The 14,815-nt window shown below is 45.3% G+C and overlaps 1 protein-coding gene across 3 annotated transcripts in view; it reads left to right on the top strand.

The window, feature by feature from the left end:
• The window catches only part of LOC143933535 (uncharacterized), a 74,443-nt gene that overhangs the window by 24,935 nt on the left and 34,693 nt on the right, over positions 1–14,815 (top strand). For all 3 annotated transcript variants that reach the window (XM_077456448.1, XM_077456447.1, XM_077456449.1), the window contains 2 exons: positions 5,007–8,956; positions 12,492–12,554. In XM_077456448.1, the coding sequence (XP_077312574.1) occupies positions 5,007–8,956; positions 12,492–12,554 (4,013 nt within the window). The remainder of the gene's footprint in view (positions 1–5,006; positions 8,957–12,491; positions 12,555–14,815) is intronic.

The raw sequence follows: 14,815 nt of genomic DNA, 5'->3' as shown, positions 1-14,815 counted from the left end.
ATCTCAGACATTAACCACACCACCTTAGAGCCACACCCACTATTTTGCTGAAACCACACCCATTTTCACCAAGTGGGAGGGATCAAAAGGGAAGGGCGGGGTCTGGTGCCCCCCCATCCTAAAACTTCACCAGCCGCCACTGTATATAGTATGTATGCGTCTGTATGTATAAAGTATGTATGTGCTATAAGTATTTATTTATGTATAAAGTTTGTATGTATTTATGTATGTATATAGTATGCATGTGCTATATGTATTTATGTATATGTGCATATAGTATGTATGTATTTATGTATGTGTGTATATAGTATGCTATATGTATTTGTGTATATATAGTATGTATGTATATAGTATGTATGCATTTATGTATGTATACACTATATGTATTTATGTGTGGGTATATAGTATGTATGTGTCTGTATATATTTATACAGTATGTATACGATATACATATTTATGTATGTATATAGTATATATTGATATCATTTTGACTTTCCCCCATAGAGCGCTGCCTTTTTTTTTTATATAGTATGTGCTATATGTATGTGTATATGTGTATATAGTATGTATGCTCTGTATCTATTTATGTATGTGTATAGTATGCATGCTCTGTATGTATTTATGTATGTGTGTATATAGTATGTATGCATCTGGATGTGTATATAGTATGTATGTATATATTATGTGTGTGCTATATGTATTTATGTATGTGTGTATATAGTAGTTCATAGTTAGTAGTTAGTAAGGTTGAATAAAGACACCAGTCCATCCAGTTCAACCTGAGTGAGTGTCTACAATTGTCCCTATCCCTGTACATTGCACACTCACATCGGTCCCTACCCTCAAGGAGCCCACAATCCAAGGTCCCCATTCATATACTAGGGTCAATTTTGGACAGAAGCCAATTAACCTACCTGCATGTCTTTGGATTGTGGGAGGAAACCGGAGTACCCGGAGGAAACCCACGCAGGCACAGGGAGAACATGCAAACTCCAGGCAGGTAGTGTCCTGGTTGGGTTTTGAACCAGCGACCCTTCTTGCTGCTAGGTGAGAGTGCTAACCACTACACCACTGTGCCCCCATAGTATGTATGCTCAGTGCCGGGACAAGGTCATTCGGTGCCCAGGGCGAAGACGAAAAACTGCGCCCCCCCCGCTGTGAAAAGCCAAAAGCCACAGTGCCTACAGATGATGGGATTTGTACTAATGCACCAGTGACAGTGCATTAACCCCCTTCCTGCTACATATTACCAATACCATTGCTAATTAAGCAAACTCCCCTCAGAGACTGCAGACATGATATAAGACAAGAGATGGTTAGAGACTGAGGACATGATGCAGGCAATGGTTAGAGACTGAGGACATCATACTAAACATGGTCAGAGACTGCAGACATGATACAAGAGATCAATGCAGTCTCACCAGTGCCAATCAAATGAATCCTACCACTGTGTCCATCAATGCCGCCTCACTGTGACCACAATCGCAGCCTCTCTGTGCCCATAATTGCAGCCTCTCTGTGCCCATAATTGCAGCCTCTCTTGCCCATCAATGCCGCCTCATTGTGCCCATAATCGCAGCCTCACTGTGCCCATCAATGCCGCCTCACTGTGACCATAATTGCAGCCTATTTGTGACCATAATTGCAGCCTCACTGTGACCATAATTGCAGCCTCACTGTGCCCATAATCGCAGCCTCACTGTGCCCATAATCGCAGCCTCTCTGTGCCCATAATCGCAGCCTCTCTGTGCCTATAATTGCAGCCTCTCTGTGACCATAATCGCAGCCTCTCTGTGACCATCAATGCTACCTCTCGGTGCCCATCAATGCCGCCTCACTGTGCTCATCAATGCCGCCTCACTGTGCCCATCAATGCTACCTCACTGTGACCATAATCGCAGCCTCTCTGTGACCATAATCGCAACCTCTCTGTGACCATCAGTGCTGCCTCTCGTTGCCCATAATAGCAGCCTTACTTTGCCTATGAATGCAGACTCACCATAGCCTGCCCAGGCTGCCCTGGATCACACAGCGGACATCTCCCACCACATTGTGTGTCACATAGCTGGGTCTGTGTGTGTATTCAGCGGCGCCGTAACAAGGTCCCGTCCCCCTAGACCGGCTTGTGTGATAGACAGAATACTTATTCAATCTGCTACCACACGAGCCGGTCTAGGGGGGCGGGACCTTGTTACGGCGCCGCTGAACACACACACAGAGCCCGCTATGTGACACACGGCCCTCCCGGCGCTGTGTAACAAACAAGAGGAGAAGATGGAAGGGGAGCAATGGATAAAAGCAGCCCCAGGACAAGCGGCCTGTAGCGTGGCCTCTACTGCGCCCCCCTTGCTACAGTAAATGGTCCCGCCCAGGGCACCTGTCCCTTCTGCCCACCCCTTGTACCGGCCCTGTGTATGCTCTGTATGTATTTATGTATGTGTGTGTATATATGTATGTATTTGTATGTCTTTATTACATGTGTGTGTATGTATGTATGTCTGTACAGAACTGTTTTTCTAATCTAGTAGGACTTCTTTTTTTAGGGCTTGTTGACACTAGCAGCAAAGGCTGCTGTTCCTCTGCAATCCATGCTCAGATCGCATTTCAGAGACATTTGACAGGGGATTAGGAGGCGATTTGTTGCATAGCCCATGGTTTTGGGGTGTTTGGAGGAGCAGTTGAGGGATGGTAAAAACCGTCAACAAGCCCTTAGCCCCTGTACACACGGTCGGAGATTTTGGCAACCAAATCCGTCTGATTCTGCCCGTCGGATTTTGTTCATCGGATCTTGTCCGAAACCGATGCATACACACGGTCGGGCCAAGTTGGCGAAAAATCCGATCATTCAGAACGTGATGACGTAATTTCGTTACGATGGGACTACATTCAGGCTAGTAGCCAATAGCTTTGATGTAGGAATTTGATCTGAGCATGCATGGCACTTGGTCCGATCAAAATGCTCTACACATGATCGGATTAGGTCCGTCCGGACCAGTTGGTCGGGAAATATTTCCAACATGTTGGAAAATTGGGTCAGACGGAGATTCGGATGGAATCAGTCCGATGCAGACCACACACAGTCGGATTATCCGACAACACGGTCCGATAGGACACATTCCGACGGATTCTCCGACCGTGTGTACAAGGGCTTAAGACTGGGTTGCCTGGAGACTATAAATATTTTTACTTTCACTTTATACTTTTGCACCATGACTGCCATAAAAAAAAGGTTGCAAAACACTGCTTTAGAGCATAAACTGAAAGAAAATCTTTTCAGCATGACATAGTTCAAATAAGCAAAGATAAGCCGGCACTCTGGTGTATGCTCTTCAATATTGTGTTTATTGACGGGTAACAAATGGTGGCCACAAATGTCAACGTGTTTCAGCTAAACTGGCCTTATTGGCTGAAAGACATTGACATTTGTTGCTGTGATTTGTTACCCGCCAATAACAAGGTAACGAGGTTCTGGTCACCAGTCCTCAGGAAGGATGTCCTGGACCTGGAGAGAGTCCAGAGAAGGGCAACAAGGTTAATAAGGGGACTGGAGGACCTCAGTTACGAGAAACGATTACAAACATTAAACTTATTCTCCCTGGACAAGAGACGCTTGAGAGGAGATATGATAGCCATATACAAATACCCCGATGGTGATCCCAGCATAGGTAGAAAACAATTCAGTCTCAGAGAGTGTACTTAGAGGACACGGAGCCACACAATGAGATTAGAGGAGAAGTGGTGGGTTTTTCACTGTCAGGGCGACAGCGGGAAGTATTGATAGTTTTCAAAGACTCTTGGACAGGTATCTTAGGGAACACAACCAGGGATATGGAAAATGATTATCAACATGAAGACACACACACAGGTTGAACTGAATAGACTAGTGTCTTTATTCAACCCTACCAACTATGTAACTCTGTAATTTAGATCAAGTGTGTCAAATATAATTTCATTGTGGGCCGTATCAGCATCATGGTTGCCCACAAAGGGCCAGTTGTATCTGTAATGCCGCGTACACATGACCTGACTTTTCGGTGGACTATGTCCGACGGAACGAATCCGCCGGACAATTCAATCGTGTGTGGGCTTCATCGGACCTTTGCTGTCTAAAAATCAGTCGGACTTTAGTTTTAAAACATGTTTCCAATATTTCTGATGGACTCGAGTCCGGTCGAAAAATCCGCTCGCCTGTATGCTAGTCCAACGGACGAAAACCAACGCTAGGGCAGCTATTGACTACCGGCTATGAACTTCCTTATTCTAGTTCGGTCGTACGTCATCATGTTCGAATCCATCGGACTTTGGTGTGCTTGTGTGTGGCCAAGTCCGTTAGTTCGGAAAGTAGTTCAGAACTCGAAAGTCCGTTGGGAAGACCGTCGGACCTAGTCCGTCAAAGTCCAATGGTGTGTATGCGGCATTTGTCTATCAAGGGCTTTTTTTCTCCAAGAATAGGCGCAGGAACTCAACCAATCCTCTCCCTGCCAAACCGCATTGAATAGTAGGTAAGGTCAAATTGCAAAAGTGGGAGAACCTTAAAGGGGCAATAATTACCAGGAGTGCATTATATGTGGAGCTCAGGGAAACGCTATGTACAGAGTGCCGTTTCAAGGGTGACCTATGCATAGAGTGCATAATTCAGGGGTGCATTGTGTACGGAGTGCAGAGTTTAGGGGTTTGCTATGCACAGTGTACAGGGCTTTAGGGGTTTGCTATGCACAGTGTACAGGGCTTTAGGGGTTTGCTTTGCACAGTGTGCAGGGCTATGCCACCCCTGGCTACTAAAAAGCCCTAGGTGTGAGGGCCACATGAAACAGCCTGGAGGGCCAGATTCGGCATGTGGGCCTTGTGTTTGACACATGTCATTTAGATGCTATCTCCACAAAAGTTATGAAAATATGTTGTGTCGGAGTTGACTAATGTGTGTAATTAAAACAGCAACATAATGTATTCATTCATAACATTCAAAAAATGTTGATAGTTATATTTTATATTTGACATTATTGCAGGTTTGACCAATTGCCTTTAAGCAGTGAGGAGTCACCAAACATATCCCTGAACAAAACTCAAGATGATAAATACACCGAAAGTGTTTGTAAAACTAAGAATGTGCCCATAATGGGTGAAACAATAAGCCAAAGCTCCAGGAGCCCCTCTAAGCCCCAAGAAGAAGGATCAAGAGCTTCACAAACTGTAGAACAAAAAGTGTTCTACACTGTTGAAGAAAGGAATGACCTTACTTCCATGAGCAAAGGATCAAATGACAACTCCGTTAACCATGCAGTGGTTAATATTGACTCTGTAGATGGCATGTTATACAACAGTGCCAATACAAGTAGCCAATATAACATCAGTTCTGCAGAGGGCACAGAACCCAACAGTGATAACAATTATGGACATGACGGAAATGTCTCCTCAAGCCTAGAAAACAATACCGTCATATTTGACAAGATGGACAATAGTTCCTCGTTGGACACCATATCTAACAACAGTTCCCACATTTGCAGCCAGCCTCCCACCAATGTTACTAGAGGCGGTAAACCTTCTGAAGATACCATTGAAAAACAAGACCCTGTTGAAGGCTCTGAAACAAATGATGCTGGAATTGTAGAAGATATATACACTGATTCCTTCACTTCTGGATCAGATGACAATTCATTAAACTTTGCACTGGACGATAATAACACTGTAGGCTGTAGACTAGATGAGCGTGCCAATGCATCTTCAAGCCAGATGCTAAAAAACCATACCTCTGTGAGGGACAAGATAGGCAATGATTTGTTGTTGAACACAAGATCTGAGGACAGTTCCCACTTTATCAGCTTGCCTCATGCCAATGTTACTGTAGACAGTGGACTGCATGAGGATACCTTAGAATTTAAAAAAAATGGTGTTACAGGGTTAGAAAATAATCTAACAGACAATTCCTCCTTGTTAGCCACTTTTGAAATTGATAAAACCAAGGGAAAAAAATATTCCCATGAGTCCCAAGATGAAAACAACGAGCCAACAATTTCCAAAGCCGATAAAGAACAAAATGCAGTTTTCCTCAGCCAAAATGTCATTGAAAATAAATACATTGCTACCTCAAGATATGAAGATGACAACCCAACGAATTCTGGGTTTGCCAATTTCGACACTGTAAATAGTAAGTTAGACAACTGTGAGAGTGCAGGGAGTAGAGGTAACCCCATTTCTGCAGAGGGCACAGAACTGAACAAAACAACCTACGAGCATGATAAAGGTATCTGTTCAAGCCAAGCTGAAAACAACATTTCAAGAGCTTCCGAAACTGAAGAACAAAATGTACTTAGCACTGACCATGACACCATAGTCATTGAAAAAGAAAGTGCTGCTTCCTTGAGCCAAGGATCAAATGACAACTCCGTTAACCATGCAGTGGTTAATATTGACTCTGTAGATGGCATGTTATACAACAGTGCCAATACAAGTAGCCAATATAACATCAGTTCTGCAGAGGGCACAGAACCCAACAGTGATAACAATTATGGACATAACGGAAATGTCTCCTCAAGCTTAGAAAACCATACCGTCATATTTGGCAAGATGGACAATAGTTCCTCGTTGGACACCATATCTAACAACAGTTCCCACATTTGCAGCCAGCCTCCCACCAATGTTACTAGAGGCGGTAAACCTTCTGAAGATACCATTGAAAAACAAGACCCTGTTGAAGGCTCTCAAACAAATGATGCTGGAATTGTAGAAGATATATACACTGATTCCTTCACTTCTGGATCAGATGGCAATTCATCAAACTTTGCACTGGACGATAATAACACTGTAGGCTGTAGACTAGATGAGAGTGCCAATGCATCTTCAAGCCAGATGCTAAACCATACCTCTGTGAGGGACAAGATAGGCAATGATTTGTTGTTGAACACAAGATCTGAGGACAGTTCCCACTTTATCAGCTTGCCTCATGCCAATGTTACTGTAGACAGTGGACCACATGAGGATACCTTAGAATTAACAAAACCTGGTGTTACAGGGTTAGAAAATAATCTAACAGACAACTCCTCCATGTTAGGCACTTTTGACATTGATAAAACCAAGGGAAAAAAATATTCCCATGAGTCCCAAGATGAAAACAACGAGCCAACAATTTCCAAAGCCGATAAAGAACAAAATGCAGTTTTTGTCAGCCAAAATGTTGAAGTCATTGAAAATAAATACCTTGCTACCTCAAGCTATGAAGATGACAACCCAACAAATTCTGGGTTTGTCGATTCCGACACTGTAAATAGTAAGTTAGACAACTGTGAGAGTGCAGGGAGTAGAGGTAACCCCATTTCTGCAGAGGACACAGAACTGAACAAAACAACCTACGAGCATGATAAAGGTATCTGTTCAAGCCAAGCTGAAAACAACATTTCAAGAGCTTCCGAAACTGAAGAACAAAATGTACTTGACCATGACACCATAGTCATTGAAAAGGAAAGTGCTGCTTCCTCGAGCCAAGGATCTAATGGCAATTCAAATAACTGGACTGTACTTGATGATAATTATACTGTAGGTGTCAAGTTAGACAACTGTACCAATACAAGCAGCCAAGATAACATCAGGGAGGTGGAAAGTGGTGGCAACTGTGAACATGGAATGGATACCTCTTCAAGCCAGGTGCTAAAAAGCTGTACCTCCATGGTTGACAAGACAGACACCAGCTCTTCATTAAACACTAGATCTAATCAGCCTTACCCCAATGTTACTGTAGACAGTGAACTGCATGAAGGTTACTTAGAAAGACAAAAACCTGATGTCGGTGGCCGAGAATTCCATGCCACAGACGAGGCCGTAATATTACCCACTTCTGAAAACGATAACATTAAGAATGAAAAACTTTACTGTGAATCTCAAGGTAAAATGGTGCCAATATCTTTGAAAACTGAACAAGAAGTAAAGGAATTGGCTGAGACCAATGACGAAAACATTTCCTATGGGTCTCAAGACGAACAGAGGCCAAGAGGTTTCAAAACTAAAGAAGAAGAACGTGAGCTCAATGTTGGTCCTAATATTACTAAAATGAAAAATATTGATTACTCCAACCATGCATCAAATGCAGAGTCAGCAAATTTTAGTGATGCTGTAGTTGATAGGGTAGGCAACAGTACCAATGAAGGCAGAAGAGCTAATGCAGGTTCTCCTGAGGACACTGAACTGGACAAAAACGACAACTGTGAACATGAAATAAAAATCCAATCAAACCAGGAGGTAATAAATGCTACTTCCATGAATGACAAGATGGAATCCAATTTCCCATTGGACACTAAACCCAATAAGAGTTTTTTCTTTAGCAACCAGTCTTATGCAAGTGCTATTGAGGACAGTGAACTCCATGAAGATACCATAGAGGAACAAAAACCTGTTGTTAGAGACTCAGAAAGTCTGGTAGAAAGCAGGACTTTTACCAACCTTGAACTGCCTCAAGTTCCTAAAATCAACAATACCAACACCGATACCTTCTTAGGCAATGGAGTGGATTTCAAAGCCTCTGAAACGCAAACCCTGGACAACTATCCTTTTGTGGGCAACCAGTTCAATTGCTTTTCAAGCAGTGACACTTTGCATATGGTGGCAGCAAGTGTGCTTAAAGCCAGTAAAAAACAAAAGAAAAGCGGCAAGTCACAAAATACTGATGATGCTACAAGACAGAGTACTCTAAAACGCAAAATGAAAATCAGAAGGCAAAAGTCACAAAAACCTGTCCGAAAATCAAACATTCAAGAGAAATCAGCAAGAGTGCTCCAGCCTAAACGTGGAGAAAAGGCTTTCAATGAGACTAATCGAGAAAAGAGAACCCCCATAACATACACCCCCCAAGATGGTGCTAGGACCTTTAAAGAAAACAGTTCTACGGAAAAAGAAATTGTAACAAGAATGGACCAGTCTATAGAGAGCATCAGACTCATGGGATCAGAAAAGCTCAAAGGCAGTTGGGGTAAGTCTAAAAATACGAATTCCAGTTCAATTGTTTTCATTTTGTTTCTTTAAAATATTGTAAATCAGGATCAAAGTGAGTCTCCTGCCATGTTAGGCAAGGTTGTCTCTATGTCAAAAGCAAGCCTTTTTTTTCCAAGTTGCCAGATGCCTGAACAGGAAGTTGTTGAGGAGCATGGTTTCCACATTGTGTTTCTGCGCGATATTTATTAGCTATATTACTGTCACCATTACTGTTATCTTCTAAGCCAAAAGCTTACCGCAGTCCTGGCTCACCAATAAAGACAGGCATGGCTAACCTTAATTACTGAAATACTTCCTTCTAGAGTCAAAGGTACATTACCACAGGAGGCCTACGGGGGCCCAACGTCGTGTATAGATTTGTACATACGAAAAGACAACCACTATTACACACCTCAAAGGCTAGCAGCAATTTTTCGCCAACCAATCCCCCATCCCCCCTTTGTTGGAACAATTGTGGACACACTTCTGTCCCCACCACACCTTGCCAAATTTTGGAAATTTATTTTTGGGTTTATTACCTCTGTTATACATATTTCAAGCACTCCCAATCCGAGACTGGCTATTTTGGGGGGTAAGGATTGGTAAATGGCCTATCAAGTTCCAGACTTTCATAATCCACTTTTTAATGCAGTTAGAGTATCTTTAGCAAGATGGTGGAAGCAGAAGAAAATTTCATCCATATCAATGGTTTTCCAAATACTTAATGACCTCTCCACATGCAAACAAATGTTTCTGACTTCCCATTTAGTCCACACAGAGATGTCATTAGAGTTGGTGTCACCGGGTGCGGAAAAGCATGGTGTCTCCCCCCTTCCACCATCTATAGACCCCTCTCAGGATAGACCCCCCCCCTACTAAGTACAGACTCCACTCCCACAGTATAGACCTCTCTCCATCAGTACAGATCCCCCCTCAGTGTAGACCCCCTCAGTATAGACCGTTCCCTCAGTACAGACTCCTTCCCTCAGTACAGACCCCCTCAGTATACACCCCCCTTTCCATCCACGTATAGACCTCCCTCCATCAGTGCAGACCCCCCTCAGTATACACCCCCCTTTCCATCCACGTATAGACCTCCCTCCATCAGTGCAGACCCCCTTCAGTATACTCCCCCCTTTCCATCCATATAGACCCTGTTCCATCAGTACAGAGCCCCCCTCCCCTCAGTACAGACCCCCCTCAGTGCAGACCCCCCCCCTAATCTGCATAGACTCTCTCAATGCAGATCCCCCTCTCCACTTGTGCTAGTAGGGAGGTGTTGGTTTGGATATGTGCTGGGGGGGGGGTGTGCTATGGGAGGGGATTTCAAAGCCGACCCCTAGCAAAAGGTCTTCCTCTCCCCTTCCATAGCGCCCCCCCTGCACATGTCTTCTTAACCCCCCCATTACTCCTCCATTTTTTTTTACTTGCTTCCCTTCCTGGTCACTGTCCCCCTCCTCTGTCCATCTACATTACAATGAGCTGTACAGACCTCAGAACAGCAGGGGATATGCACAGCGGTGTGTGTCCCTCCTCCTGTATATATGGATATGCACAGCGGTGTGTGTCCCTCCTCCTGTATATATGGATATGCACAGTGGTGTGTGTCCCTCCTCCTGTATATATGGATATGCACAGTGGTGTGCGTTCCTCCTCCTGTATATATGGATATGCACAGTGATGTGTGTCCCTCCTCCTGTATATATGGATATGCACAGCGGTGTGTGTCCCTCCTCCTGTATATATGGATATGCACAGTGGTGTGTGTCCCTCCTCCTGTATATATGGATATGCACAGCGGTGTGTGTCCCTCCTCCTGTATATATGTGTAGTGGCGGCTCCTGAAGAGCCCGCACTATGCGTTTTTCAAAGTTAAACTTCACCTAAACTGCAGTTTGGTTTGGGTATATTTGTCTAAATTGGACCTCTGCATCAGTCTGACTGGAATGTGAATTGTTCAGCCTGGCCACGGGGGGCACTGTCTTTTGTGGCAGGCGTGGAACTATGGTCTGGTTAGGTGCTTGGGTACTCTCTTTCGGAGCCAAGTCAGTGGGAGTGGCCCCCTCGCTGTGCCCTCTGGGAGAGGGTATTTAAGATGCGGACGTCACGTGGTTCTGGGTTTCCGGTCCAGTATGATGTGCTGATTACATGGTCCTGGTCCTCGTGACCAGCCCCCAGGAAGGCTATGACCCGGGGTGCGGATCCACCCGACTTTAATGTCTCGGGGCTGGCTAGCCCAAGGCAGGGAAACTAGAGGAGGATTCTGAGGTGGTTGGGTGCCGTCTCCGATTCGGGAGAGACCCAGTGTACTTCAGGCATCCCGGGGAGGACTCTTTAGAAGAAGACCACGTACGGGTTGGTTTTCTTAGCGAGAGCCTGGAAGGGCTGAAGTAACCGAGAGAATCCGGTCTTGTGGATATCGCCAAGCAGGCTGAAAGATCCAGGTATCCTACAAGTGTCCTACAGCTTAGTTTCCTACGTGTTCTGCAACAACGTCGGTGATGGAGACTTTGTTCCTGAGTAGCACCTTGTTGGCTGCTAGGCCTTGTGAGAGAGGGACTGTCCAACCTGAGTGTTCATCCAGCTGCGAATGGCTATTCTCTGGATGCAGTCAAAGTAAGCAAGTTCTTTACCGTTTTTGGACTTTGACATTGAGAGAACCTGAACTTCCTTTTCCAACCCTCTGATCCCAAGTTGAAAGACTGTTCAATGGTTTGAGTTTTGCAAATAAAATCCATTCAAATGGATCTATTGTCAGTTTCAAGTTACTGGGCCATCTACCACGGGACATCCCCTAGACGTGCCACAAGGAGAACGGGAGGTAACGTTAAGCCCAAAAATAACCAGCAGCTCCTTCGGGGTTAGTGCTACATATGGGGACATGACAGGGAGACAACTAATGACACTAACGATAGGGGACAATTCCTCCAAGTGATTCCAACAATGGGGCACAATTCCTCCTACTGACACTAATGATGGGGTAAAATTACTCCCACTGAGACAAACAACCTTTTCTACTCCCAATGGCCACAGTCCAGCCCCCTCTAAAACCTGAAGGACAGTAAACCGGCCCTTTGTTTAGAAAGTTTGGAGACCCCCTGCTATAGAGCACCTTTGGGATGTGGTGGAACGGGGGATTGGCATCATGGATGTGCAGCCGTCAAATCTGCAGCGACTGCGTGATGCTATTATATCACTATGGAACAAAATCTCTGAAGAACGTTTCCAACACCTTGTTGTATCTATGCCACCAAGAATGAAGGCAAAAAGGGGGTCCAACCCGATACTAGCAAGGGAGACATAATAAAGTGTCCGGTGAGTGTGAATTGAGTATAAATTATTCAGAAGGGAAGTTATGGGAAGTCGGTTATTTGCCAATTTGGTCTCTTTGACCAAATCGCACAATTGTATTATAAAATGGAAGGTTGGATGGCGCCATTACAAACATGGTAGAGCCTACACATGAATCTCACCAGTCGGCTCGATTTGCATTTCTTTTACTCCTACTTTATGATGTTTCCTTTTTTTGACAGCTGCCGTGGTGAAGTGGTTGGTTTTCTTATGGCTGTTCCAAAATTTCCTGTTACCAGTATACGGTAAGTAACATCCGTTACATTGTACAGATTATGTTTTGTTGGAAGAAAACATTTATATTAAACAGGATACATATCCCAATACAGTGATACCTCGGTGTGCGAGTGCTGCGGTATACGAGCGTTTCGCAAGACGGGTTATATTTAAAAAAAATAATCCTGACTTGATTTGTGAGCGCTGACTCGCAAGATGAGCAGGACTCAAGCCGCTGGTGTATGTATTACCGTATGTGGCCAAAGGTTCGCTGGAGAACTCGGAGACGCTCGCAGACACTCAAAGCTGGGTGGGGCGGGCATAAAGTGCATCAGAGCACCCTAAAGTGTCAACAGTTCCCAAAGGTCACAGAGTGTCTCCGAGCATCACCAGCGTCCCTGCACCTCAGGCCACATACAATACTGCATACACCAGTGCCCCCGCACCTCTGGCCACATACAGTACTGCATACACCAGCGCCCCCGCACCTCTGGCCACATACAGTACTGCATACACCAGTGTCCCTGCACTTCTGGCCACATACAGCACTGCATACAACAGTGCCCCCGCACCTCTGGCCACATACAGTACTGCATACACCAGTGCCCCCGCACCTCTGGCCACATACAGTACTGCATACACCAGTGTCCCCGCACTTCTGGCCACATACAGCACTGCATACACCAGTGCCCCCGCACCTCTGGCTGCATACAGCACTGCATACACGAGCGCCCCCGCACCTCTGGCCACATACAGTACTGCATACACCAGTGCCCCCGCACCTCTGGCCACATACAGTACTGCATATACCAGTGCACCCACACCTCTGGCCACATACAGTACTGCATATACCAGCGCACCCGCACCTCTGGCCACATACAGCACTGCATACACCAGTGCCCCCGCACCTCTGGCCACATACAGTACTGCATACACCAGTGCCCCCGCACCTCTGGCCACATACAGTACTGCATATACCAGCGCACCCGCACCTCTGGCCACATACAGTACTGCATATACCAGCGCACCCGCACCTCTGGCCACATACAGTACTGCATATACCAGCGCACCCACACCTCTGGCCACATACAATAATGCATACACCAGTACCCCTGCACCTCTGGCCACATACAGTACTGCATACACCAGCGCCCCCGCACCTCTGGTCACATACAGTACTGCATATATCAGCACCCCCGCACCTCTAGCCACATACAGTACTGCATACACCAGCACCACTGCACCACTGGCCACATACAATACTGCATACACCAGCGCCTCCATACCTCTGGCCACATACAGTACTGCATACACCAGCGCACCTGCACCTCTGGCCACATACAGTACTGCATATACCAGCAGTGGTTGTGTAACGAATCATCTGAGTTTCCATTACTTCCTATGGGGAAACTCGCTTTGATATATGAGTGCTTTGGATTACAAGCACGCTTCTGGAACGAATTATGCTGGTAGTCCAAGGTATTACTGTACAATTAACTGTGCTACCAGGGCTGATTCATACTACCTGGCGCGGTGCCCGCCGTCTTGTGCCAACAACACCCTCCCCCATCCACTTATTCATTTGTTGTCTAGCAGAACATACCCACAAGTTATTCATTTCATACAAATGAGTAATCACAAAAAACCTTCCCCAGAAAATAACCCGCCCTGGCTAATTACAAGTTTACACAAATTGCTGACAAGTCACAATACACACAACAGACACCTTTTATTATTAAAATGTCCCACGAAGAGGAATGGGAAAGAATCTTGCTGATTGCACATAAAGGTTCCCTAAATGTAAATATCCAAGAAAACAATTTTAAAGTGGTTGTATACTCATTTTGTTTACTTTTACCTACAGGAAAGCCTATAATAAGGCTTACCTGTAGGTAAAAAAAATATTTCCTAAACCTGTACGGTTTAGGAGATATTCCCCTCAGTATGAGCAGCTGACTGCAGCGGCGCATGCGCACGAGGGGATTCTCGGCTGAAAGCCCGGCAGTCGCATGCGCGCGGGAGTGACGATATCGCGCCTCCGGCCACTCACAGCGCCGGAGCTGCGATACCCGGAAGAAACCCAGAGGGAGCATGTCAGCTCCCTCAGCGTGGATCGGGCGAGATGTCGGGGCCTCGTTCTAAGGTAAGTATTTCATAATGAGCTAGTATGCGGTACATACTAGCTCATTATGCCTTTTCCTTTGCAGATGGCAAAAAAAAAACAACATTAGCGGGTATACAACTGCTTTAAGCTCCTTTCAAGATGGTATTGAACACCTGCCCTCTTATA

Source organism: Lithobates pipiens, unplaced genomic scaffold, assembly GCF_037356315.1.
Source record: "Lithobates pipiens isolate NorthernLeopardFrog02 unplaced genomic scaffold, aLitPip1_a1.2 Scaffold_27, whole genome shotgun sequence".
Classification (NCBI taxonomy): Eukaryota; Metazoa; Chordata; class Amphibia; order Anura; family Ranidae; genus Lithobates; species Lithobates pipiens.
Note: the sequence above shows the minus strand (reverse complement) of the source record. Positions and strands in the feature narration are given on the sequence as shown.